This window comes from Rhinolophus hipposideros, assembly GCF_964194185.1.
Source record: "Rhinolophus hipposideros genome assembly, chromosome: 10".
In the NCBI taxonomy this organism is placed as follows: Eukaryota; Metazoa; Chordata; class Mammalia; order Chiroptera; family Rhinolophidae; genus Rhinolophus; species Rhinolophus hipposideros.
Window position 1 is genome coordinate 41,174,974 of NC_138056.1, and position 25,551 is coordinate 41,200,524.

A 25,551-nucleotide genomic window follows, 5' to 3' on the forward strand; every position below is an offset into this window, starting at 1 on the left:
CTCTGGTCCTTATCACTTCTTTGGGGACGAGGCTGTTTTCTCCTAGAAAATAGAGGTGGCCCCTTTCCAGCATAACAGGTGCACTGGGTTGTTTGGGAAACAGCCTGAACTCCAGGAGCCTCCAGCCCAGGCGTCCCCCAGCTTGCCAGCCATTCATCACACAGAGCTGAGCCAAGGAAGGTCCCAGCTCATATCTGTCCATCATTCCTCAGAGGCAGATTCACCTTGAGCAATGAGGTTCTCACTTTGGCACCATTTGGACATTCACACTTAGAGGAAGAGCCGTGTCTTTGGGCTCCCTCTCACATTCTGACAGGCTCCATTAGGTCCCTATGAGACTCTGGCTTCTGTGTCACTCACATGCCTGCCAGGTCACTGTTTTTAATCTCTGTGCCAACTTCCCACAGGCCTCAGCGAGTGTCGCCTGAGGGCTGGTCCTGCCAAGGAGAAGCAAGGTGACGTGTTAGGTGAAAAGAATGATAAAAAAAAAAAAAGCCCCCCACAATCAGAAAGCTGGAAGGCTGCCTAAGCCAACATCCCACCGGGATTGTCCGAGGATTGTCCACATTCTTCTGTCCCAGTGAGAAAGCCAGGATCCACCAGCTAGTGCCCAAAGAATACTCCTTCTTGAAAACACCCATGATGGCTCCAGCCTTGGTCTGCAGGTGAGCCCCAGATGTCACATGTGAACTTTCAGGGCTGGAGCTCAGACTTTGCAGGCACAAGGTTTAACAGATGGGCCAGCTCCGCCTCAGGGCCCACCCACGTTAGGCAAGGGCGTGGAATAACCAGAGCTAACCACTAAGCTCGTATCTCAAAAATTGGAAAAGGTAAATGGAGCCCAAGGAGAGGACCCTTTGTTCATTTTCTACTGCTGCGTAACAAATTGCCAGAGCCTGGTGGCTTCAAACACCCATTTATTGGCTCACAGTTCTGTAGGTGAGAAGTGGGAAGGCGTGGCTGGGCTCTGTGCTCAGGGTATCGAAAGGCCAACATCTAGATGTTGTCCACACTGAGCTCCTATCTGGAGACTCTGAGAGAGAACCCACGCCCAAATTCAGTTAAGGTGTTGGCAGAATCCAGTTCCAGTGGCTGGCCATAGACTGGGGTCCCCGATTCCTTGCTGGTTCCCAGGCAGGGGTCGCTCTCTGATTCTTGCATACAGACCCCTCCTTCTTCAAAGCCGGCATGGAGCATGGTTCTGGTGCTCCACATTTCTCTGACTTCCCTCTCTACAACCAGGCTAGGCAAGCTCCCTGCTCTAAGGGCTCATGTGAGGAGGCCAGGCCCAGCCGGTACCCTCCCTATCTTCAAGCCCGCTTGTCATGAACCACAGCATCATCACAAGAATGATGACGTCTCGTCAGAGTCAAAGGGTCTGAAGATTAGGGAGGGACATGTCTGGGGGGCCATTTTAGAAGTTCCTCCTACCATAGGCCCATATCTAGTGTCCATTCTGTACCACCGAGGTTCAACCAACACAGGTGAGATCAGCAGCTGTGTGTGTGTGTGTGTGTGTGTGTGTGTGTGTGTGTGTGTGTGTCTGTCCACACACGTCCTTCTTTCCCTCTCAGGGCTATCTGAAGCCCCACGTGTCACAATCTTAAAAAATTATCATAAGCTTTATTTGAATTATAGAACCATGGGGTCCTCTCGCTGTAAAGGACTTTGCAGACTACACATTCTGACTCACTAAGGCAGCTTTTTCTTGAATACCTCCAGTGACAGAGAGCTCACTACATTTCTGACATCAGCATTCAATCATTATTTCAAAAAACATTTACCAAGCGCCTACTCTGGCCCAGGCCAGTGCTAGGCATGTAAACACAAGGTGAACAAACATGACCAGCTGCCACTGCTAGAAAGCACTTCCTCATGATGGGCCAAGATCTGTCTGTCTACAGTGCCATCTGTTGTACCTCATGCTAGCCCTTGGGGCACCAGCGTAAGCCAGCTCAATCTGCCACAGCTGGCACACCCCCTCTTTCTCTTGCTCGCATGTCCACCTGGCAGAAAAGCACTCTTGCCAAAGAACTGGCAGGGCGTGGGGCGGTGAGGACTCGCCTGAGAGCCCAATGGGCCAGAGAGCAGCTTCGTGCTCCCTGAAATGGATGGTCCTCCTGGGCCACAGGGACCTACCTGCCTGACTCGGCTGCCAACACAAGAAGGTATATAGCATCTCTCGGCACCTGTCTGGTGCTGATACAGGAGAGTTAGCAAGTCCCTAGGTAGACAGTGAGGTCCCTGAATAAACAAAAGACAGCCATATCCTAAAACTTCAGGTTTTGAAATCACTCCTTTGCTCCAGGACATAATGTAACAAGGCCTTGAGGTTAATCATAAAATTCATTTTGGCCTGACAAACGAAGCAGATCTGATAGATAAAGAGTGGGTTACTTTGCTAATTCCTTTGTGATGGGCAAGCAGAACCAACCTGGTAGACGAATTTCATTAGAAGGTACCAGTTCCCTTCTTCAAACAGTTCCCTTCTCCAAACAGCTCCCCTTCCCCAAGCAGGCAAGGGAAGATATAAAAGTAAGAGCTTTTGCCTCAGTCATGTGGCACCCCCCATTCGGGACCCCCTCCTGCTCGGGAGCTGCAATCTCTTCTCCTGCCTCTAATAAACTACCCTCTTTTTAAAACTTTTTGCCTCTCCTGGTCCGTGTTTCCATTTTTCGGCTTCATGAGACACGATCCCGGCCCGCACTCAGAAACTGCCCGCAGATCCAACATCACCTACATCAGTGCCTCTACCCACTCTACGGCCTTTGGCTGTCCCCGCCATTCATTGTGTCTCCACCTTTACCCTGCCCCACTCCCCATCCCGCCACAGCTCCTGGGAACCAGGTCCCCCAAAGCCTTTGGTTACAATATTAGATTCATATGTTAAACCCAAGTGAAGAACCCAGAGCCCTCCTTGCTCTTCTACAGAACAGCCAGCACCTTCCCAGGAGCTTTCTGAAGGCCACTGCCCTATGTGATCTGCCCAGAGGATTTCCAGGCAGGAAAAGGCACTAGAGCAAACCTTTCCTCAAAGGCTCTCAACTGAGCATAGTGAGTCAGGGGCCACACAGGGACCCCACTCCATTCAATAACCTACCATGAACCAGGCCCTGGGGGTAGACGGGTAGATAAACTATAAGCCCTGACTCCAGGGGCTGACTGGTAATAGCACTGGTCACTGGATATTTCAACAGCTTTCCTCACACAATGTGGTCCGTGTGACGATACACCCTGGATATTTTGGGATCCCGGAGGAGATACCTAATCCAGACTTGGGATGGATGCAGGGGAGCAGGATGGCCAGAGAAGTCTTCTTGCATCATTCCCAGAAGGAAAGAGGAACATTCCAGAAGAGGGAGGCTTGTTTGAACCCCACCCCCACACACATTCAGTTCATTCTAGCAGCCCGTGCCCCTCCAGATGAGATACTTCATAGGTTTAAGGCAAGATTCACAAACCAGCATAGGTTTTATTAACAATTTGCACCTGCATGTCATTAGGTGGGGCAGGCATTCCCCACTTCTACAGGCTTTCATTGTCACTGATTCACATGAAAGTGAGGATCCCAAGTCTAAGGAGGGGACCAGTTGCAGAGCTGACACCTACTCTGTGACTCAGACCAGAAGTCCCACCCTATCCGGAAAGGAGAAGGCGGAAACAGCTGACCATGCTGCATGCTGCTGCCTGGGGAACCTACAGGAGGGTATGCTCAGGGCGCTGGGGCCCCACGGAGAGCACTTTTCTACATGCGCCAAGTGACCCGTGGCCTGACCAAGTAGGTATAGCTTTGATTTACATACCTGAAGCCCACCAGGTGTAAAGATTCACAACCTCAACCTGTCTCTCCTTTCACTGCTGCCTGACAACCTGCCCTCACCCATGGCTGTCGTCCCTCCCTTCTCTCCTGACCAAAGGTAGGTTTCCATCCCCCTGCCTGCTCCCGCTGTCCTTTTCCCCAGTCCTTCCCAGCTGCCCCTCCTCCCAAAAGATCCCCGAGGTCAAAACGAAATACAGTCTTCACCACCTTTTAAATGAACTCTTAAACTTTGTATTCTTAACATGGAAAGAAGATGAATTGAGTTTCAATGAAGCTCCTTTGTCAACGGCCCTGAAGAAACAAGTTACTACCTCTGATTTCGTAAAATAAAATCATGTAACAACTCTAGCTGTGCCGTGCTCAACAGATAACAAATATCTGTTTATCTACTTTACTCAATACATTCGCAAGGACGGAGCTGTTCTGGAGAGCTACACTTTTCAGGAAAAGTCTGTCCCCTTTATACCCTAATTTTGAAAAAGACCAACTTTGGTGTGGCTTTTTAAAATGAAAATCGCAATTCCTGTATCTTAATCAGAACATACTCCACACAATCTAGGTCCTCTCCGTAAGAGTCATTGTAGCATCCAGTCACGGAGTCTTCCAGGTATTTTGCCCTGAGACTGCTGTGCTTTGAATTCTTCACCTGCTCTTGGTAATTATTCTGCTTTCTCCCTCCCTGTTGACTGTAAAATAATAACAATAACAAAAACAGGAACACTAATGACATTCCAAGCACTGTGCATGCATATCAGCTCATTTAATCCTCACAAGTCACTGTTTCCTGGTCCTTTTATGCAGACCAGGAAACAGGCTCCTGCAGTTAGGAGCCTTTCCCTAGGCAGCTGCATAGTAAGAGATAGGGCTGTCATTTGAACTCAGTGATCTGGCTCCAAAGCCTGGACCAATCACCACACATCCCTTCTGTGACCCTGCATCCTCTAGAAGTCCCTCTCCCCACTTCTAATTTGCTCCCTTAAATCTGTCACAGGATAAGAAACAAGATAACCAAGTTTATCAGAACTCTGTATAAAGGAAGAATAAATAGGAGATGGGATGGGAGTATTGGGGGGATGACAGCTAAAAGGTATGTGGTTTTTTTGGGGGATGATAAAAATGTCCTGAAATTGATTGTGGTGATGGTTGTACAACCCTGCATAGATAATAAAACCATTGAATTGTACACTTTAAATGGGTGGATTATATGGTATGTGAATTATATCTCAATAAAGCTGTTTAAAAAGAAAAAGAAATAGGAGAGGCAGCGGAGCACAATGTGCATTTTGATTGCTCAGAAATTTTTCATGTGGTTGTCAATGTTGCCTGAGTTCCAACTATGTACTTTTGTAAAATAAGTAATATGGTAAGATTCAAGGTGAACAAAAGAGAGCTTCTGGGTGCCACCTATCTTTTCCTGACTTCTTGTCTTTGCCTCCTGATTTTGATTCCATAGATAGTCTACCCCTCACTCTCACCTTGAGCTGCCCCTGCATCCCCGTAAGAGAGCTGGACAATGTCATCTTCCTAAGAAGGCAAGGCCCTGTAGCAAGCTGTCCCCGCTGACTTGCTATTTGGGGCCTAGCCTGCAAAATGAGTGATTCTCCAAGCAGCCTGGAGCACTGGCTCCGTGGACTGGCCCCCAAACCTGGAAGGGTGATATCTGGGCCCACCTCAGCTCTTACAAGTACTGGAATCCTACACAGCAAGCCACAATGTTTTAGGTGCTCATCTTTCTTATTCACAGACCAAGTTCTCCTTTTTTGTAAGAAGCCATTTTACTTCCTGCCTCTAGCTTGTGCATTTACAGTAGACCCAGAATTGTCTTTCTTTCTTTAAAAAAAATAATAATAATAATAAGAGAGAAAAAGGAAATGGTTGTAAAGAAAAACCTTCTCCAAGCATCAGGAGTATTCAGGCAGAGGAAGGGCTTTTTCCAAACTGGAAGCCCCATTTTATGCCACAGTTTGAAACACAAGTCCACAGACTCTGCGTATCTGGAGAACTGCTACTGGCTCCAGGCCTGTGGGCTCCTTGCAGGAAGACTCCATATCACGACATTTATATTCCAGAATGTCAGGGAGGAGCCAGAAATAAAAAGGAAGCTGGGGAGGGTTCCTGCATGAAACTGTCCACATCTGAATAATATTTGCATAATGGTGCCTCTACTAAGCAGTGAAGCTTAAAGACAAAATTGGGGGTGCACAGCCCCAGAGAACACTGGGACATCTGACAGGTAATCCAGGGACCAGACTGTCCTCTGGCAGAAGAGAAGCCAGTAGGCAGTGGGGAGTTTGGCCCAGCTGCCCTCCATTTCATTCAGAAGTCGGCAATTATATAACCTGCGGAGTAGCCCCCAATGCCATGCCAGTGTCTAGAGATGAAACCAAAGACTCCACCCCTGACTGACAATGGTCAAAGTGTAGGGTTCTAGATTCAAAAGACTTGCGTTTTAGTCCCTGCTCTGTCACTTAGTCACTACGTGTCCTAGTGCAAGTTAATTTAAATTCTTGGAGCCGTAGTTTCCTAATCTGCAAAATCGAGATCATAAGAATATGCATCCACTTGATAAGCTTGAGGTGGGTAATAAAGAACGAAAGCAAACTGCACAGCCCAGCTCTTAGCCCACAGTAAGCAGTAGCTGTTTCCGCTGCCCATCTCCCACAGCAGGAAGGTGGACAGTTAACATTTACATGGGGCTGAGACCCAGGCATTGTTCTAAGTGTAATTCCTCACAACACCCATGACAGTAGTCACTATTACCATCCCCACTGTATAGATGAGAAAGAAACCAGGGCACACGGAGATTTCCGAATTTGCCCAAGGTCACAGAGCACAGTAAAGAGTGGCAGAAAGACGATGGTCCAGGTTGCTGTGGCCACCCTGATGTAGCATTTGTGGTAGGAGAAATAGGATGTCTTTCCTCTGCCATATATCCACTGCCCATTACGTCCTCGGCTGGATCCTGGGGGCAGAGTGCGAGCCAGAGGGGCAGACTAAGACCACCGCAACCTTCTAAGTAGGGACAGAACAAAATCTCTGCAGAGGAATTTCTGGAAGGCACGGAGCACCACTTGGACTTAAAGAAAGAAGGTTTTCATTTTGCCTTTAGGCTTGGGCACTGATAAGAAGAGCACAATCTCTTTTTGTAGATGTCAGGCCCAGTGTTGCTCTGTCATGGAAACTGGCCTCAGAAACCTCTTACTCCTGGTAATAAAATAAAAAAAAAAATACCAGGACCCCTTCTCTTCTCATTATAAGACTTTCAAATGCTCACTTCATAAGACACAGAAGGTCCTGCAGACCAGTGAGTTCATAAAGATGCCCTCTGTTAAGCCAGTGCGATGTGGACAAAGGGCTCTACAGTCATGCTCTTCTTTACCCACCAGGAATGACCTGGGTAATTGCCACTGGGCCTGGGGCCACCCCACCTCACCCAGCACAAGGCTGGCACTCAGTTGGCTGATGGCACCGACGATCCCTTCAGTTCATGTGCTCACAGCCCCTCCGAGGAAGGAAAGCACTTATTTTATGAATGGTGAAGCTCTGTTCTGGCCTTGATACCAGTCCGCAACTTTTTACTTCTTTCCCCAAAAAACCTAAGGAAAAAACTTCTGTACTACCAAGAAAGGAAAGGAACTGCCTTTAAAAATAAGGAGATACCTTAGAAAGAGCCTGATCGCTGACTAGGTCGCAAAGAAGGCTCCAGGTCCACTCCGTTAGCTATTGAGGTCTGCAGTGTGCTGTCCAGGCAGGCACCCAGCTAGAACCCCACTAGACACTTCCTCAAAGCTCTTTTACTCTTTAATTCTGTTCTCCCAGGTGAGATAAACTGGGAAAGGGTGAGGGCTTCCCACTGTACTTGGACCAAGATCCAAACTTCTTACCAGGGAGCACAAGGCCAGTGTGATCTGATGCCTGAGGTCATGGCACTTACCCTTTTAACCACATCTCCACCTCACATGAGCCTCCTTGAATATAGAGAGGACCTTTTTCCTGGCTCCTCTCCCTATAAGGCTGTCACCCAGCTCTTCGCGTGGCTAGCTCCTTTACACCCTTTAAGTATCTATTACAATGTCACCTCCTCCAAGAGACCTTCCCTAAACACCCAGTCTGAGAAAGGACTATCTGTGCCCCCCCACTCACCCCCCCACCCCCCGCTCCTTCTCTCTCCCTCTCAATTCCTTATTCATCTCCTTCATAGCACCTGTGCTAGGCCTGGGCCTGTTTATCCTCAGATCCACTCCCCACCCTCTCCTGTGTTTCCAGCTATGTGTCAGGTGGCTTCTGGCTAGGTTTGCCCAAGAGACACCGGAAGGTGCCAAAAGGATTAAAGGCAGGCATCTCCTGCCTCTGTTTCTGCCTTGGGAGGTATCTCTGTAGCTATTGCTTTACCTCCTCGGCTCCGGTGTCCATTGGAAAGGCCACCACAGTTCCAACTTCTCCACCCTGGGCTTCAGCAACACCACCTCTTTCCATGGTCTCTCAGCTCAGGCTGGTAGCTCCTTCCTACTGTGTCTAATCTCTAGGCTTCCTCTCTCTGCCCTGCTTGTCTTCTCAGTTGTCCACCACCAACCAATGCCCTGCATTAAAATCCCATTTCCAGTACTCAAATGGTTTGTTTTTCTGACTGATAAGAGCACTTATCATAACTTGTCATTTTTAAATTAATTTGTCCAGTTACTTAATTACTGTGTAGGCCAGCTCTCAGCTCTACAGGGCAGGGACTGCATCTGTCTTGCTCATTATTGCACCCCCGGTGCCCCGAACGGCACCTGGTAAATAGCGAGCTGAGTTCATTAATAATGCAAATTTCTTGTCAAGTGATGAAAAGAAGGAAAACTGAGGTTTCCCAAGAAATCCTAAAATTTCCAAAAGAGAAAATGGAAATGTCATTTGGAAATGGTGTGTGTTTCTGCACGTGATTTGTTGTTAAAACAGGAACAGGGAGAAAGTGGGTTTTTGATTGTTGCACCAAAACATCCTTCAATAAGTAAGTGGTGAATGAAGTAGTCTTCGTTAAGGAATAAACCCAGCCCCCAGGGATGAGCCAGTTCCCATGAGGCACCTCATCTCAGGACGCATGCCCACAGTCCACCTGGGTCACGTGACAGCTGAGGAGTAGGGACAAACCTTTTTGCAGTCTCCACAGACTTCTGCTCCGCCAGCTCCTTCTGCAGCTCTCTCTCCTTAGCCTCCTTCTGCCCGATGGGGCAGTCCTCGGGGACAGTGAAGAGGGATAAGGCATCTTTGCTGTCCTCTTCTCGAAGCACTTTAGCAAACACTTTCTCAGCCAGGAGCCGGACTTGCTCATCCACCTCAGAGATGTTCAGCTTGGGGAATTGGCGTGGCATCTCGGCTGGCAGAAAAAGAACGAGTATTAACCTTAGGAATTACTGGATGGCCTGAGTCACCCTGTGGGAGAGGAGAGGATACTGAAATAAAGGCCAGGCATCCCTGGTCCGTGGAGGTCAGCTGTCTACTCAGGAATTCCCCAGACCAAACCCAGCATGCCAATTTTAAAACTAGCTCAAGAAGTAATTGGATGTGAAGAGTGGAGGGCCACTTACATTTCATTAGAAAACAAGTGTCCAGAATCAACGAATGAACTGTCCAACTAAGTGTGCTTCCATTTGCCTGAATACAGGAAATCTGCAGCATACCGGCAGCCCTGCCTTTTCCGACTTTGTTTCCATGATGCAGAAGGGAGAGTTCAGACTCCTCCCCCTGCAGACTACCAGGAAGCCATTCCAGGTACAACAATAACCAAACCTCACTCCCACTGCACAGAGGGGAAGACCAAAGCCCGAAGGATTTAATGATTAACTTAAGGTCCCATGAGATGACAGCAGAACGCTGGGGAATTCAGGGCTGCATTCTTCATCACATAAAACAAGGCTATTTGCTGAAAAGAAAGAACCTGCGATCATGGTCCCACCATCTCCAAAACCCTCTGTAACTTCTAATAAGACACAGCAAATAAAATACAGCAGTCGTCCCTTATCCCACAGGGGATATGTTTCAAGACCCCCAGTGGATGCCTGAAACCCCAGATGGTACTGAACGCTATATATGCTATGATTTTTCCTATACATACATACCTATGATAAAGTTTAATTTATAAATTAGGCACAGTAAGAGATTAACAACAATAACTAATAATAAAATAGAGTAATTATGATAAGATACTATAACAAAAGTTATATGAATGGCTTGGGGCCATTATTAAGTAAAACAAGGTTCACTTATACACAAGCACTGCAAGTCCATCTGATAATGGAGACAGCTAAGTGACTAACGGGTGGGTGGCGTACACAGCGTGGATGGATACGCAGGACAAAGGAATAACTCATATCCTGGGTGGGTCGGAACAAACTGGCACAAGATTTCATCACGCAAGTCAGAATGGTGGGCAATTTAAAACTGATGTTTACTTCCAGAATTCTCCATTTAATATTTTTATACCGCAGTCATCCACGGGTAAGTGAAACCACAGAAAGTGAAACTACAGATAAGGGATGACGATACAGGTTTGGGGACCAGGATACTCTTTGCCTTCCAGAGCTGAAAACTCACTTCCTCCAAGAAGTTTGCCTTAGCCACTTCTCTGAGTACTAGTTCCTTAGTATCAGTAGCTGCCCTAAATCACCTGCTTAGCTCCTTTATGTTCTGTTTTTCTTTCTTTCAGTGCTTACATAGCACTTACTAAGTACACTCTGCCACACTCTTTGTACTTCCTAACTCAGTTAATCCTGTTATTCCCATTTTACAAATGCAAGGTGAAGGCACAGAGAGCTCCCTTCCCAGAGTCACACTTTTAGTAAGTGGGCAAAGACTTGTGCTGTTCTCAGCCTTGTTTCCCCTATCCTGCTCCTCTCTGAGCCTCTGCTCAAGGATCTGAACCCAGCACCTGGTTCCTGCAGCTGTACTTTTAACTGTTATGCTGTGCTGCTTCTCTTTGTCCACCTGGGTGTCAGGGCAGCTCTCCCACTGTCCCTAGCATCACACTTATGGAAGTGGTGAAGAGTGCATCCTTTCAACAGCCATCCCACCAAGAGTGGCTCTGGAAGAAGAGTTTCCTGTCCAGGTATTACCACGGTTTCTTTAAAGAAGGCTTAAAGAGAGAAGTGGTTTTGTCAGACCAGCCGATGAGGATGAAGGTGAGACAGTGCCCAGTTGCTGTCTGGCCCAGAGAGGAAGCGATCACAGGGGAGGAGGGACTCACTGAGCAACCGTGGGACAGTCCTTCTCTGCACCTCACCATTGTCTCTGCTGTGAGATAAAGGCACTGGATGGACTGACTGGTCCCCAAGGCCATCTCAGTTCTAAGTGCCATAATTCTAGGTACCAGAGAGGTTTCCTATGCCCAGGAGACTTGCTGCTCGGGTCTTCTCTGCGGCACATGGGTCTAATTCATGACACAGACAGGAAGGAGGAAAGCAAGCTAGTAACGGACAGTCAGAGAACATCTGGGGGCCCCTTGACTATGAAAACAACTTGCTCCTTCCCTCCACACCAAAGACCCTGCCTTTCCAGGGTCTCTCTGACCCTCAGGGGGGTCGAGTGGGAGGGAGCTGGTTCAGACAGAGGTACTTTAACACGCATCTGTGCCAATCTCTGGTGGCAGAGACCAAGATGAGAGCAAAGGCCTATCCTGCAAAGAGAAAAAGGAACAGAGCTGACGAGATTGCCACGTCCTGATAGCAGAGAGAAGAAGCTGGAAACCATCAGAGCAAAGGCTGGGAGAAGGTGACAGAGAAGAAAAATGAAGAGAAAGACGAAGAACTAGACCCACGAGGAGTTGTTAGGTCAGAACAAAGCTGGACCTCCACCCCCCAACTCTAAGGTCATGGATCTAGGGCAACATTCCAAAACCTGACAGGCAGCTCAGAAGTAGATATCCAATAGGCCCCAGGCAAGGGGTAGCAAATGCCATGAAGAAACCATACCATTTGACAGAGTAAACCCACTTCTGGAAATTGCTTCTAAGAAAAGAATTTGAAGGAAGGAAAAGGCACAATGATGTTTACATGCACTCTTTATATAAATAGCTTTAAAATGTCCAAATTAGAGTATACTTGCTTGAAAAAAATTGTTAAGCAACCCAAATTATGACAGTGCAATTCCATTAAAAAAAATCCTGCAAAATAACAGTAAATGAAAAAATTGATACATAAAACTGTACCCATGCTTTGATTACGATGATAGAAAACGTATCCCCTTACAGACAAGGGTTGTAAGAGAGACATACACTCAAATGACCAGATGGCAGGATTGCCTGTGAGGGAGACAATAGCGGATTCTGATCATTAATGCTGCTGTAATGTCATTTTAACGAACACAAAGGAGATAGAAAGAAAAGGAAGAGACGGAAGAGTTTATAAAAAGAGAGAAAAACAGGAAAACAAATCAAACTTGTACACCCCAGGTTTTGGCAGTTAGAGTCCTCCCCCACCTAAGCCACACCAGAGAGGCCAGTCCAAAGGGAATTACGCCACTGACACCCATGTCTGCATTAGCTCTTGGAAGCTGCTTACCACCACCTTCCTACCTCTTACCCCTTACCCTCAAACCACACACAGGCCTGACCCAGCTACACCCCACTAGGCCCCACAATGGGCATTTGGAAGTGTCCTTTGTTTCTGAGGTCCTGCCATGTTTTTCCATGACACATGTTTAGTTTGCTCAAGTGAACTAAGCGTACTTTTCAGGATGCATCTTTCCACAAAAGATCTTCCCTTTTCTTTAGCTTAAATAGCTTAAATTAGCCTTTTTGAAACTGGGTGCCATGAGAAGTCGATACCTGTTGCTAATGATAAAACAGTGCCTGTGGTCAGTTACGAGGGAGCTGCTGCATTCCAAAGTCCCTCACCCAGACTCACAAGGCACATCAAAGACTCGAGGGTCACAGAGTAGCATTGCCCCAAAGACCTATTTTTTTTTTATAGAACCTATACGAATCTCCTGCAGGACTACTACCCATGTCTTAAATAATTGGTGAAAACTCACTCCATGCCTTAGTGTGGACCCAGTAACCCAGCTGGGGTGCTAGGCTGAGTCAGCAGGCCTTAGGAACCTCCTGTACACCTGCTGTCTTCTGACACCCTTGGCAGACAGGTCCCACCTGCCAACCCCTCCCTCCATGGCTTGTCTCTCTTCTCAAACCTACAGACACTGGCCAGGCAAGCCGAGGAAAGCCCACTCTGCAGATGTGCAGCAGAGCTTCAGCTTCAGCTGCTTGTTCAAGCCTGGCTTTCAACTGTCAGCTGGAGCGAGCAGGCTTGGGACGCTCAACTATGAATTTACCAGCATACAGCTCATCTCGTCGTTATAGACAACACCCTCCAACGGGGGTTGTGGAAGTGTTCCCAAGTTAGAAAGCTGTAAAATGCCACCAAATTCAACAAACTGACTGTTCATGGCACCACAGCCCCTCTAGAAAGGAAGCACAGTGGCACTGAAATCCCGTCCTTATACAAATGAAGCTTTTCCTGTTCTTGCCAGACTCCCATTGTCAGAACCCACAACACAGACCTGACGCTGGTGCTGGCGTTTCCATGGCTGCTCCTCAGGACCACACAGGCAACGCACTGGGGCCAGGGGCTGCGCGTTGCCCAGGAGGCTGAGCTGAGTCAGTGTTAACTGCAGCTAGCTGGGTCCTGTCGCTGCTGGGGTGGGAGGTCTCTACTTTGCATATCTGTGAGCAGTCTTGAGCAAGAGCAGGAAAAGTCTGGGCTGGAAATTCTCCCGTGAATATGAAATGGAAGTGGAAAATTTCCAACAGTCCTAAAGGGCCCAGGTTATGCCAGTTACCCACGGCTGCTGCATCCTGAATGCAGTGTCCTGGCCCTGTTTACAGCAGTCTCCAGAGCAGGAAACTAAAAACGCTGCTGCCCCAACGCAACTGTCCATTCAGCCTTCCTGGCCAATCACAGAAGCACGGCCTCCCTCTAACGTCCAGACCCCTGCTGAAAGCTGAGCCATAATGTGCGATACCATCACCTTTGCTGCTTCCGATTTGAATCCCACTTCAGGCTTGACGTGGTGATAGGGTTCGTCTTACCAAAGGGATTTGTCTACGACACCGCCTGCTCCCCACCCCCAAGCAACCCTCCTGAGGGCACCCCAGGACTGGCAGGAGGAGCACTGAGCCAAGTTGCCAGTATGAGCTCCACCCTCCCCAGCTCCACTAAAAGCGGGAACAACCATGAATTGCTCCCTCCTTTGCCAGGAAAGGACAGACTCAGAGAGAGGGGGAACTGAAGCAGGAGCAGGCTAGAGTGAAAAGCTGGCATGCCTTATTCCACCCCTTCTTTTCTTGCCCCAAAGAAGCTGCATATCACAGTGGACTGGGCAGCCTGACAAGCTCTACCAGAGTGCGACTGCGTGCAAGTACACACACACACACACACACACACACACACACAGAGGAAGTATGTCGTGCCTTACAGACCTGAGCCCATTGCCCCACCCTCTCCTTACTGCCGCTCACGACTCTCACGTGGGCCTCCAACTCTGAGAAAACTCCTGAGCCCTGGCTGGATTCAGTCACACTGCCGCCAGCAGCTGCTGCTCCCACTGGGGAAGGTGGAGCTGCCGCCAGTGACCCACAGACGCAGTTCTCTAAGAGCACGTAGGTAGATTAAAACTATCTGAGGGAGCAACGCTCCACTCTTCATCTGCCCTATGGAAGGACAGCCCTGTGTGAGAAGGCACAGTCAGACGCACGGCCTCCCTGTCACTTAGACAGGTGGTATGGGTCTGGGAAATAACCGTGAGCAAAATGGTTATTTCTGTGGTGCTGTTGAAATCCTGGGGAGAAGAGCCCAGAAAGGATGGGTCAGTTGTTTACTGAGAGGCTGCCTCTAGCCCTGATTTGAGCCTGAGTCACCTCGTCATGTCCAATCGCAAGGTTGTGCCTTCCTGAGCCCGCATAATAATTCCTGTGTGTACAGAGCAGGATTGCAGGGTTGACACATGATCCCTGGGCCACTGCTGGGCTTTAGCTACCCAGAGATTATGACCCACCTGGCCTCACAGCTGTTTCATAAACAGCGCAACCAGCAGGCTACAAACAACCTAGACCGGGGGTGGGGAGGGATAATATTTATTCATTAAATACTTAAGAAAGACTTAAAGTATAGAGAGAAACAAATCCCAAGACCTTAGTACTATTCTGCCAGAAGTGAGAACGTATGATTTCTTCTGCTGGTATGTTTGGGGGAAGGGGCGATGAAGGAGGCTGCAATGGGAACATTCTAGCCCATGCATCTGAGAACCTACCTGGAACCAACACATTCAGGGAATTTCATTCTGCATGCACCTTGAACCAGATTGAGGATAGCCCTAGTCTAAACATGCATTTCCCAAAGTATAGTCTTAGAATGTCAAAGGTTAGAAGGCTTGGAAAACACTGCATACCATAGTCCCTTATGGGGATTCATGTGCAATTCCTACCAGCAGATTCTAAACACCCGAGATGTCCTTCAGTAAAGAAAGCCACTTAACTTTGTTTAACCCAACACATTTATTTGACCCCCTACCCCACCGCTATCACCATAGGAAAAAGCACCTATTAATATCCCATGGCATGTGTTTTGGAAAATGCCTTACACTATGAGCCTTCATTTTCCAACCTAGAGAAAGCTGCCTTCCTGGGGCCCAGCAAGGGAGTGAGACCCACTCCATCAGGACTAGACAGAGATGGGCAGATATGGCACAGGTTGGGACGATGGCCAAGGGTTCTATCAGAGCCAAAGAGCTACAAGACCCTTCGGAACAGTGGCAGTTTAAAAGGAAACTACGGTTCTGTCTCAAAAGGGCAAGCTTCACTTGGAACCTCACAACCCCACCTTGAGCCTAACATATCACTCCTCCTCATGGCCTAGAAGTCTCCTTGGACTGAGAAGCACAGGTCCCAAGCTCCAAGCCCTATTTCCCTTCTGAAGGACAATTAAGACAATCTATGATACCCAGGCCCAGGGCCTGCATCTCCTGCCCAGGAGACCAGACTGCATTCACTTTTATCAATTAAGTGCCCCTTACAAGCCCCAAAGACAACAAAGGCTGGAATCAAATTATGTTTCATCAAGAAAGATACTATTCTCCTCTCCCCAAAAGGATGCTGTGGGTTTGCCTGTATAGGTTCATCTTCCTTCTTGTTTCTGAAGTGTGTATAACTCACACAGAAGGGCAAAGGGGCTTCACCTGCTAAATATCAGCTCCATGACAGACCTTGTCCACTCATTCACTACTATGTCCCCATGCCTGGCTTATAGTAGGCATCAGTAAACATCTGTTGGGTGAATGAAAGCATAAAATAACGAATGAGCTGATGATTAATCTACTCATAGCAGGCTCAAGAGTCAATACAATGAATTGTTAAAAATAGGGACTCAAGCCAGACTACCTAGGTTTGAATCCTGTTCTATCACTTAGTTACATGACCTTGGGCAAGTTCCTAAACTTCTCTGGCTCTGCTTTATTCCCTATAAAATAGGTTTAATAACAGTACTCACCTCATAACTTACCAGGACAATTAAATTGCTTAGCCTATGTAATGTGCTTAGAATAGTACCTAGCACATAGTATGTGGTTTATAAGTGTTATCTATCAACATCATTGCAATCATATCGGGTACGAGAGACTCCAACTAGGAAAATGAACATGAAGTTTCATCTAGACACTGAATCCTTGTATTCAACAATATTTATGGAGCACTGTCTTGTGCCAGGCACTCTCTCAAGCTTCTACTTGGGTGCAAGGAGAAGGAAACCATGTTTACATGTGAAACCAGATCAGGAGAAACAGCCTTCTCTATGAATGCTACTTCTTGCTGACTTTGCAAGGCCAGCACTCCAGCCATGAGCCCATCCTCTCATGCCCTATCCCCCTCATATATCAAAGCCCAAAGGGCATCCTGGATATGTATATAGCCAGCATATAGAAGAACTAAGAGATTACTATATTTAGGGACTGAACCAGGAAGGTCAATGAGTAAATTTAAGGGAGGAAAGGGTATCTCCTGCTTATCTCTAAGGATAATTTTTATCTGCCCATGACATTTTCAAGAGCTGCAATTGATTCTGAGGCATTTGAAGAGTGATTCACCTACTGTAAGGACAAGAAAAACAGGCCTCATCTCTCACAATTTCTTGACCTAGCTGACAACCACTCACCCCTTATCCAGGATCTTAGGACTGAGGTGGGGCTAAGGGTGGGGCTGACAGGCCCAAGAGTCTTCCAGCAACCCACCAGGGCAAGCCCCGTGGTTTTTAGATAAGGCAGCCTCCTATCATTATCTTCACAGCAAGCCAGGCCCTCAGAGTTGCAGCCAGGCCAGGCTAACTACCCCAAACCTGCTATCACCACTCAGAGATGTGGGAGCTGACAGGGGCTGTGTGCCTGGCTCCATGGCTTGACTACCACTCAGCATTAATGCTTCACAGCCTGGGGAAGAGCTTCTCCTATGAGCGTTCCAGCTGCAGCCAACTTTTCCCTGAAGATAGCCAAATGTTGGTCACCACATGCAGGGGGATAGCCAGCAAGAGCTCAGGACCAATGTAAAGTTCATCGTAGTGTTTCCAGCTTTCACTCAGCTCCTTTGCTAATTTGTCATCACCAAGCTTCCAGGCAGATACAAGGACCTAACAGTCTGGGGTCTAGTGAGCAAGCCTCTCTAGTGAGCAAGCCTCTCCTACTCTAGGGCCTCTCAAAACACCCCAGAGCCCTCTTCCAGCCAAGACAAGCCATTAGCAGCTTCCCTGGCAAAGCAGCTGCCAGGAAGTTCAAGGACAGAAAGCAGACTGCCAGAGCGCAGTACACCGCCCTTGCCAGGAGAGAGCCAAAGAGCTAAGGATGAAGGCCTCCAAGGACCCCATCACCATCACACTGTCATCTTGTCCATCCTCCTGCCTCCAGGTGGAAATCCACCTCGGCCCTTGGCATCCGGCCAGTCCTCAAGCACCTAGAAACTTGTCCTGGCGCTTAAGTGGCGGCAAGTCCCGGGTCCCTTAATTTCTCTAACGCTGGTGAATCTCATGTAGGCCGCCAGAGAGCTGAGATGCCACTGAGATGACGGCTCACCTGGGGCCTCTGGAGCCCAGGCCACGGCCAGGCCAGGGGCAGGGGCAGAGGCCCGGGCCCGGGCGGTGGCTGAGCCTGCGTTAGGCGGCGCCCCTCGGCGGGCCGGGAATTCTCAAGCCCGGGCTCCCACGGCAGAGCGCTCCGACTGCGCCCTGGGCCGCGGGGGCCGCGAGGCGCGGACCCGAGATCAGCAGCGCAGCCTCGCGCGCACTCACCGGGTTCGGGGCCCAGGGCCATGCCGTGGGCCCGCAGGGGGCGGCCCGCAGGGCTGGAGCGCGGGGGGCGGCCCGCAGGGCTGGAGCGCGGGGGGCGGCCCGCAGGGCTGGAGCGCGGGGGGCGGCCCGCAGGGCTGGAGCGCGGGGGGCGGCCCGCAGGGCTGGAGCGCGGGGGGCGGCCCGCAGGGCTGGAGCGCAGGGGGCGGCCTGGGCCGCGCGCGGGGCCGGATCCCGGCTAGGCCGCCCCCCCGCCCGCGCGGAGCAGCACGCGGCAGCGGCAGGAGGGCTCCCGGCGCGCAGAGCTGCGGGGCGCCCGCCCAGAGCCCCCGCCCCAGAGCGCCCGGCCCGCCCAGGGGGGAGGAGAGCCGCGGGGAAGAGCCGGCGAGCCGCGAGCCTCCGGAGTCGGTGCTCTACCTGGGCGTGGAGCCGGGGAACGGCGAGGACCCCGCAACAGAGGGGCGCGGGCCGGCCGCCGTCGCCGCCGCGCAGGTCAGCCCTGCCGCCTCCAGCCAACCCGGCCTGCCGCTACCCGAGCCCCCGGGCCGCGCTGCCAACGGGAAACGTGAGACGCCAGGGCCGCCGCGGCTGCCCAGTCCCTCGGCCGGAAGCGCGCGCTCAGCCCGGGGCATTCTCCAGCAGGCCCCTGGGACCTCGCCTCCGCTGCCACCCGCGGGCCCCGAGGGCGCTTCCCACGTGTTAGGATTTGTCCGCCCCTCCACCCGCGCCGGGACTTTCCCCAAGGTGAGATTCTGGGGTCACGGCCCCCAAGCAGCTGACTTACTCCCTGTAGTTGAACGGACCCACGAGTATAGGGTTTCTCCCAGGCGTCCGTCTGGTCCCTTGGGTCACCTTCCTGCCGCTCCCAACACCCACACACACACACACACACACACCTTCTCCAGCTCCCTGGCTTCTACGCCCGCCCCTCCAACTCCGCCCTGCACACACACACACACACACACACACACACACCACTTCTCCAGCCCTCTGCTCTGCGGCTTATATACCTGCCCCTCCAAGTCCGCACTGACCGCCTAGTTGCCAAAAACAGCCAGTGCTTTGTAACCTCCCTCGCTTGCCTCTCCCCAGTATTTGAACCTGCTGACCACGCCTTCCGTCTGCAATGCTTGGAGTACACAGTTTCCAGCAGTGGCTCAGGTCTCCCCTCTCACCAAAGTTTGCACTTTCCTTGGTGAATGCAGCTTCCGGGCCTCCACCGCCTGGCTTTTGATGGTGTGTTCCCGCGGGTCCCACAGCGGCCTGCATCCTCACTCACTTGGCTGGCCCACTGGGGATCTCACCCACTTTCATGGTTTTAACAACCTCCTGCCAGCTAATGACTCTTGAACCTCATCTCCTGCCCAGAATGCTCCAGGCCTGCAGATGGTGTATGCAACCTCCTGCGGCACATCTTCACTAGAGATTTCTAGGCTCACGAAGACGTATCCAAACTCAAACTCCTAATTTCCTCCCAGGAATGCGCCAGAATCTGCTCAGTGCTCCTGAGTTTTCAGTCTTAGTGAATGATAGCACCAGCCCTCACTCTCCCAGGCAACACTTGGGAGTTATCGTGATTTTCTCTTTTTCAACTCGCACAGCAAATTTGTCACCAAGGGGGAAATGAAATCGTTAGTGAGCACCCACTAACTATCCTCACTGTGAAAACTGCTTTCACAGTTGTCTCATTTAAGCACCAAGTTTTATTCCTTATACCTTGTAGCCTCGTATTTGCAATTTACTTATTTATAAATGATATGCACATGCAACTGTATTAATATATATTATAAAGCACACTAAAAACCGTTAAAGGATGTGGTAAAGATGAAACAATTTTAAATTATTTCATTTTTAATGAACGGTGCAATATACCTTTTCCTTTCACTTTAAAGGTATTAGCAAAAATCTGTTTAGTGAGAGTAACATGATTACAAAGGGCTTTAATAAATCTTAGTTTAATATGAGACTAGAAAGTATGCTTCTAAATACAGTGAATGTCCATACTTGGTCCTAATGGCTGTTATTGCCGGAAAAAAAAAAGATGCCTTACAAAAATAAGTATATCTAAATAGAAGAATTATATCTTTGACTACACTTATTAAGTCATAATTCTCACTGTTTAAATCCCATCTATTAATTTTGCAAATGTGAAATTCCACCAGAAAACTCTGTGCATGAATCCAACCTTCTCAATGATGTTTTCATTAGTTGTTCCTGTGGATATTTTTGACAATAAGATTGTTTTTAAAAATCTTGAAACTCTTCATTTGGAAGATTGTAAAATGGGTTTAAAAGCATACTTCTTAAATTTTGAAGACTGAAACTATGACAGTTTGTATAAGTGACACTGACACAATTTATTTTAGCATTAAAATTACATGATAATGGTAACAGTTCCAAACATCAATTTTCAAAGTACTTTCCTCATATGATTCTTTTAAAACATAGTTATATTCATGGTTAAAATATTACCTTTGCCTGAAGGGATACATTGTGTCTGTGTGTGTGTGTGTGTGTGTATGTGTGTGTGTATTTGTGACAGTCACAAGCCAGCACATAAGAGGTCAGCAAATTTGAAATACTTGTCCTTTTGTTAAAGAAACATATCTTTTAAGTTTTTTGCCTGGAGATAATCGGTAAACCCTTGAGTAATATAAAGATTTTCAGTCTCATTTCACATGTCATTACAAAGTATTATAAAGATTCTGCTCTATTTTAAGACTTTTTTCAAATTAACCTTATTATTGACATCCTATAGTGCTCTTTTAACTTGTGTTTCTGCATTGTTGTAATTTCTAAATGAATGATGCAATAGATGAGTTTTATATTTAGCCCCTCCCTGCCCTCCAACCCCCAGTTTTGTTTTCCAGTCAGGGCATCAACTCCAGTGTTTATTCTTACGCATAAAAACCATAGCATGTTATATTAGATAAGTCATTCATATTACAAGCACATCTTTTCTTTAGTAGATCACAGAAAGTATTTCTTTGTGAATGCCGACATGGAAAAGTATGGCAAAGACTTAAGGTGAAACATGTTACCATCTTACGTCCAACCATATAGCTAACCCCCACAACACATCATGTGTTCTAAAACCTTTTCTTCAAATCTTTGACAATGTTTTCTGTCTTTCTACAGAATGCATTTTTATGTGTTGCCGTCTTCTCTCTGTACTAATTTCGTCATATGCCATATAGAACAGTGTTTTTTTCCCAATGATATCGACTGACATTTTGCCTTTTACTATTAAGTAAAATATTTTTATTCAAAAGAGATTTCTAAATATGTTTATTACATTTAATAATAGTTCACAAAAGTACACAACTAAGTATTACATGACTTAGAATATCCCACCCCCAAAAATTGTAGAGGTTTTTCTTCATGCTCTGGCTGTATAGAATTTACATGTCATGCTAACCATGGTGGCATATTTATATCATTATTAGCTAATACCTCCAGGACCAATATACCCTTAGGTTGGTTAACTATAGTGATGTAAATCCATATTTTGAGTAGTCTTTTATATAAATTTGAACTTTTTTCTGGTCAACTCCATTGTCAGAGATACTATCATATAAGTAGTAGAAAATTGTTAGCTCTGCCATTTTTTCTGAGTTTGCTTTTGCTTGCACTATTCATATTATTTTCAATGTATGGATTTCCTTGCAGGAATCTCTTCAAACTACTTGTCCCTTTTGTGAGAATTGGTTTAGTTAAATGATAGATGATATTTTAGGGGCCCAGATGGATGAATATTTTGGGGGTGGGATATTCCAAGTCACCCGAAGATGTGTCTCTGTGGTATGCAGATTGTTTGACATAAAGGCAACTTTAGCCATAGGCTCAAGAGACTCTTCTGCCCTCACCACCTGAACTACCTAGAGGAATTTGAATTAGAGGCCTTGCCCATGAGAGGTTATCAGAGATAACTTCTTTTGACCTATCTGCAGGGCAGAGCAAACTTCTATTTACCTGCTCTTCTTATCATCCTTCAATGACATTTTGATGTCGCTAAGGCACCCTACCTCATCTCTAGCTCAGGACATCTTACATATATGTCCATGTTCCCTTTCTGTCTCTGAACCTCTTGTGCATGTGGGGTCTCTGACTCTGTCATGTATGTGGGATTTCCATACATATGTATGTATTAAATTTGGTTATTTTCTCTTGCTAATGTGTCTCATATAGAACAGTGGGTTTTTGATTATTAGACCAGCTAGAAGAACCTTGAATGTGAATTTTTTCTTCTCCCAAAATATAATCTGCCTATCTACCACCTGGGAGACAAGTAATTTGTAATACCTCACAATTCACTCGAAAGCAACTGGACCAGTAAGGGTCCCACCCTCACTGGAGTCACCCCCCTGCTCCGTACGGGAGACACCTCTCTCTTCCCTGAGGACACCTCTACTATGACACATGATATGGACATCTGATGCAAGAGCTGAGTCAGGGTACCTGTATCGATCCATATAGTGAATCTTAGTTTATTTTTACACTAAAACAAATATGAACCAAAGTTTTCATTTTTCTTTTACATCCCAATGGATTATCCTTCACACCCATTTTAAAGATCACTGATTTAATCCGTACCTCCCATCACCTCAGTTCAGCGTAAACACCAGTTAACTAGCCTCTGCCAACACAACCACCTCCCCTCCCCAGCCCACCGCCAGCATCACCGTCTCTTCTCCACGCTTCTGCCACCAGGGGCAGACGTCCTACAGCCTCTCCTCTCCTTCAGTCTGCCCATTGCTCTTGTCATTCAGACTAGAACCCCTTGGCATGCACCAGGACCGGAGCCGGGTGTTACCTCTAATAGTGCTCTAACTCCTGACGCCACTGGGGACATGGGGGGAAACCCAAAGGGGTTTGGGGCCAGTGCTCCACCTCCTACACATGCGCGCGCGCGCGTGCACACACACACACACACACACACACACACACACTGCTTTCTTCTGTTGTTCCACAATACACACACACATCCAAGATGGGCATGGCAGCCTCCAAATGCCCAATCTCTCTGTCTCTGTTTATAGTCTCCCCAACTACAGAAGCCAGAATCTCTCCACAGGAGAGATTAAGAGAGGGGCTCTGTTTCTGAGAGTACTTTAGCAGAGCCTCATCAAATACATCCAGTTTTCAAAACAAAGTGCCCTGGGGCCTTCTACTAATTGACTGGACTGAACTCATGGCATATGGTCTGACAACGGGGCAGAAATCAGGAGTACATGGTACCTGGAAAAAGAGTGCCAGGGCAGTCTTCCTGGCTCCGGGTGTGGAAGGGCATTGTGGCCTCCACTGATGCTGTAGCATAATGGGAGTACAGCCTTCCCCCACCTGCCTGTTCACTCCAGTTCAAGATTCAATCCCTTCCCAGGAATTTAGTGCCCATGCAGTCAGTCAGTCAGCCCCAAGCAAGCTGGAGTCTGACAGTGGGCATAACAGTCCTCTTATAGTTGACAACTGGTTCCGTCTTTCTAAAGTGGGTTTCTAGAAAGGAGAGAGTGAAACCAGAGCTCTTTGAAAATTAGTGTGAACGAGAGCTAGGCTTTAGACCCAGAGCACGTGCACCCAGGATTGAAACTGGAGCTCATGTAACAAGAAGTAAAGGGAAGATGTCCTAAGAACCGTGCCCAGGCCAGGAGAGGGAAAGGGGGAAAGTTCAGGAGAAGTGGTGTTGAATCTTGGAGTGACTGGGAACCTTGGAGTCCCTCAGTCACTCTTCTCTGGACTGGAGCGAAGGAAGGTCAATGAGTGGGTATTTGAGGCATAGGGCCCACATCACGTGACCATGGATCACTCTCAGTAGTCCCGGGTCTGACGTTCCCCAGGACATGCCTGTCTGCTGATCTGCACATAATCTCAGTAATTCAGTTGAAGTCTAGGAATTAGCAGTCCCCTTCCCCATCTGAGAATGGCCTGTTGTCTCTGCCTTTCCTCCAGGACTCTGTGCAAGATCATCCTAGGCAGTTGCTCCAGCTTACCACTAGCTGATTCCCATGTCCGTATGTCTTTCCTGCACTCCAAAGCTCCACTATCAGCCTAATTATTATACGATTCAGTGAGACTCTGCAGTTGGACTTCTATAGATGGGAATTACAGACAGCCTTGCACATTTAACCCACTGAACTCCCTAACTCATCTGCCCCCAACTCCCTTGTCTCTTACCATATAGTTTGAAATTCAGATGTCAAATTCAAGCATGACCCTAGCCCTCTAAAATTATTTGGGAGGGGAGAGAGGGAGGTGGGCAGAGAAGAGCCTCAGATGAGGCTGTGACCTCTGCCTCCCAGAGATGAAGTCTCCCCCACAGCCTCCTACACACACACACACACACACACACACACACACACACGGTCCATACACATTCCCAAGACCTTCTGGCTGCAGCTTCTAGCATTTCTAGTCCCAGGCTGTCTTCTTCCCAATCCCTGATTCAGAACTGCCCGCCTGATCATTCACTGAGCAACAGGGTCAAAGGCTGAACCAGGAGCAAGAGTGTATAGCTATGCTGTCATGCTATAGTGTCTGCTTCCCAGTTGGTGTGAGACTCCAGAAGGCTGGCCACCATCAGTCCTCGACAGTACTATTGGTACACAATCCATCCTCAGCTCCGGATTCTCTCAGGGACATCTGGAGGAATCGGAGCTGCTGAAATTGTATCATAGGGATTTTTCTAGTTCTTGAATTCCTGTTATTTAAGAATGAGCCTAGCTATGATTTCACTGAGCCTAGCTATGATTTCACTGAGGATAAAAATACCTCTGGTGAGGGCAGAGGACTCTGCATAAGAATTTGATTTGGGAAATCAAAAAATTGTGATGGTTGCACAACATTGTGAACATTGACTAATGCCCCTAAATTACACATGTAAAATGTGTACATAAAACTACACGTGAGGAGGGCAAATGTTATGTTCTATATGTTTTACTACAGTAAAAAAAATTATTGAAACAACAAAAAAGAATCCAAAAAATGAATTTTTTAAAGAACTGTTATTTCACAGCTCTGCTGTTTCTTTGTATCATTATGTGTGAATGGGCCCAGGACAAATGGCTTTTTATCAACTATCCACCTATCTCCAAATCTTCAGGAAAAGTGGTTTAAGAGGTGCTCTGAAGGAGCAAAGAATGAAGAGTTGTGTTCCATTTCAGAAGGATCCAGGAAAGAACGGAGAGCAGCTGCCAGAGGACAGCCGATCAATGCATAACAAGGAATGAAAACCCAAATGTCACTATGACACAGAAGTTTCACTCAGAAATCTTGGGGAAAACTGGACAATCCCCAAACACCGTAGGGTGGGCAAAGATTCCCATAGTTCATGATTTATCTAAAGGTTGAATTTCCAAGAAAACAAAATAAATCAGTTTAAAGTCACTGGTATCTATCACCTGTTAACATTTCCAAAAGGTAAGCTCCAATAACTGGCCCATC

At 47.8% G+C, this 25,551-nt stretch overlaps 2 protein-coding genes across 7 annotated transcripts in view; one reads left to right on the forward strand and one right to left on the reverse strand.

Annotated features, from left to right (window-relative positions):
* AMPD3 (adenosine monophosphate deaminase 3) overlaps positions 1 to 19,093 on the reverse strand; it is a 45,537-nt gene extending 26,444 nt beyond the window's left edge. The window contains exons 1-2 of one of the 6 annotated variants that reach the window (XR_013994349.1): positions 9,388 to 9,602; positions 8,951 to 9,176 (exon numbers count right to left, since the gene is read on the reverse strand). Coding sequence is in view for 5 of the 6 variants with exons in the window: in XM_081064862.1 (XP_080920988.1) it covers positions 8,951 to 9,176; positions 9,388 to 9,478 (317 nt within the window). In the remaining variant the exon portion in view is untranslated. Of the gene's footprint in view, positions 1 to 8,950; positions 9,177 to 9,387; positions 9,603 to 13,351; positions 13,482 to 18,117; positions 18,238 to 18,531; positions 18,796 to 18,898 lie in introns of those variants that run through there. The other 5 variants (XM_081064865.1, XM_081064866.1, XM_081064864.1 and 2 more) reach the window with 5 other exon arrangements.
* On the forward strand, positions 18,138 to 20,512 carry LOC308503391 (uncharacterized protein; the record flags this gene model as incomplete). Its single annotated transcript, XM_081062698.1, has 3 exons — positions 18,138 to 18,146; positions 18,196 to 18,858; positions 19,207 to 20,512. 3 exons carry the CDS (start codon positions 18,138 to 18,140, stop codon positions 19,462 to 19,464), a joined length of 930 nt encoding a protein of 309 aa, XP_080918824.1. The 3' UTR covers positions 19,465 to 20,512.
* Between the last annotated feature and the right edge of the window lie 5,039 nt (positions 20,513 to 25,551).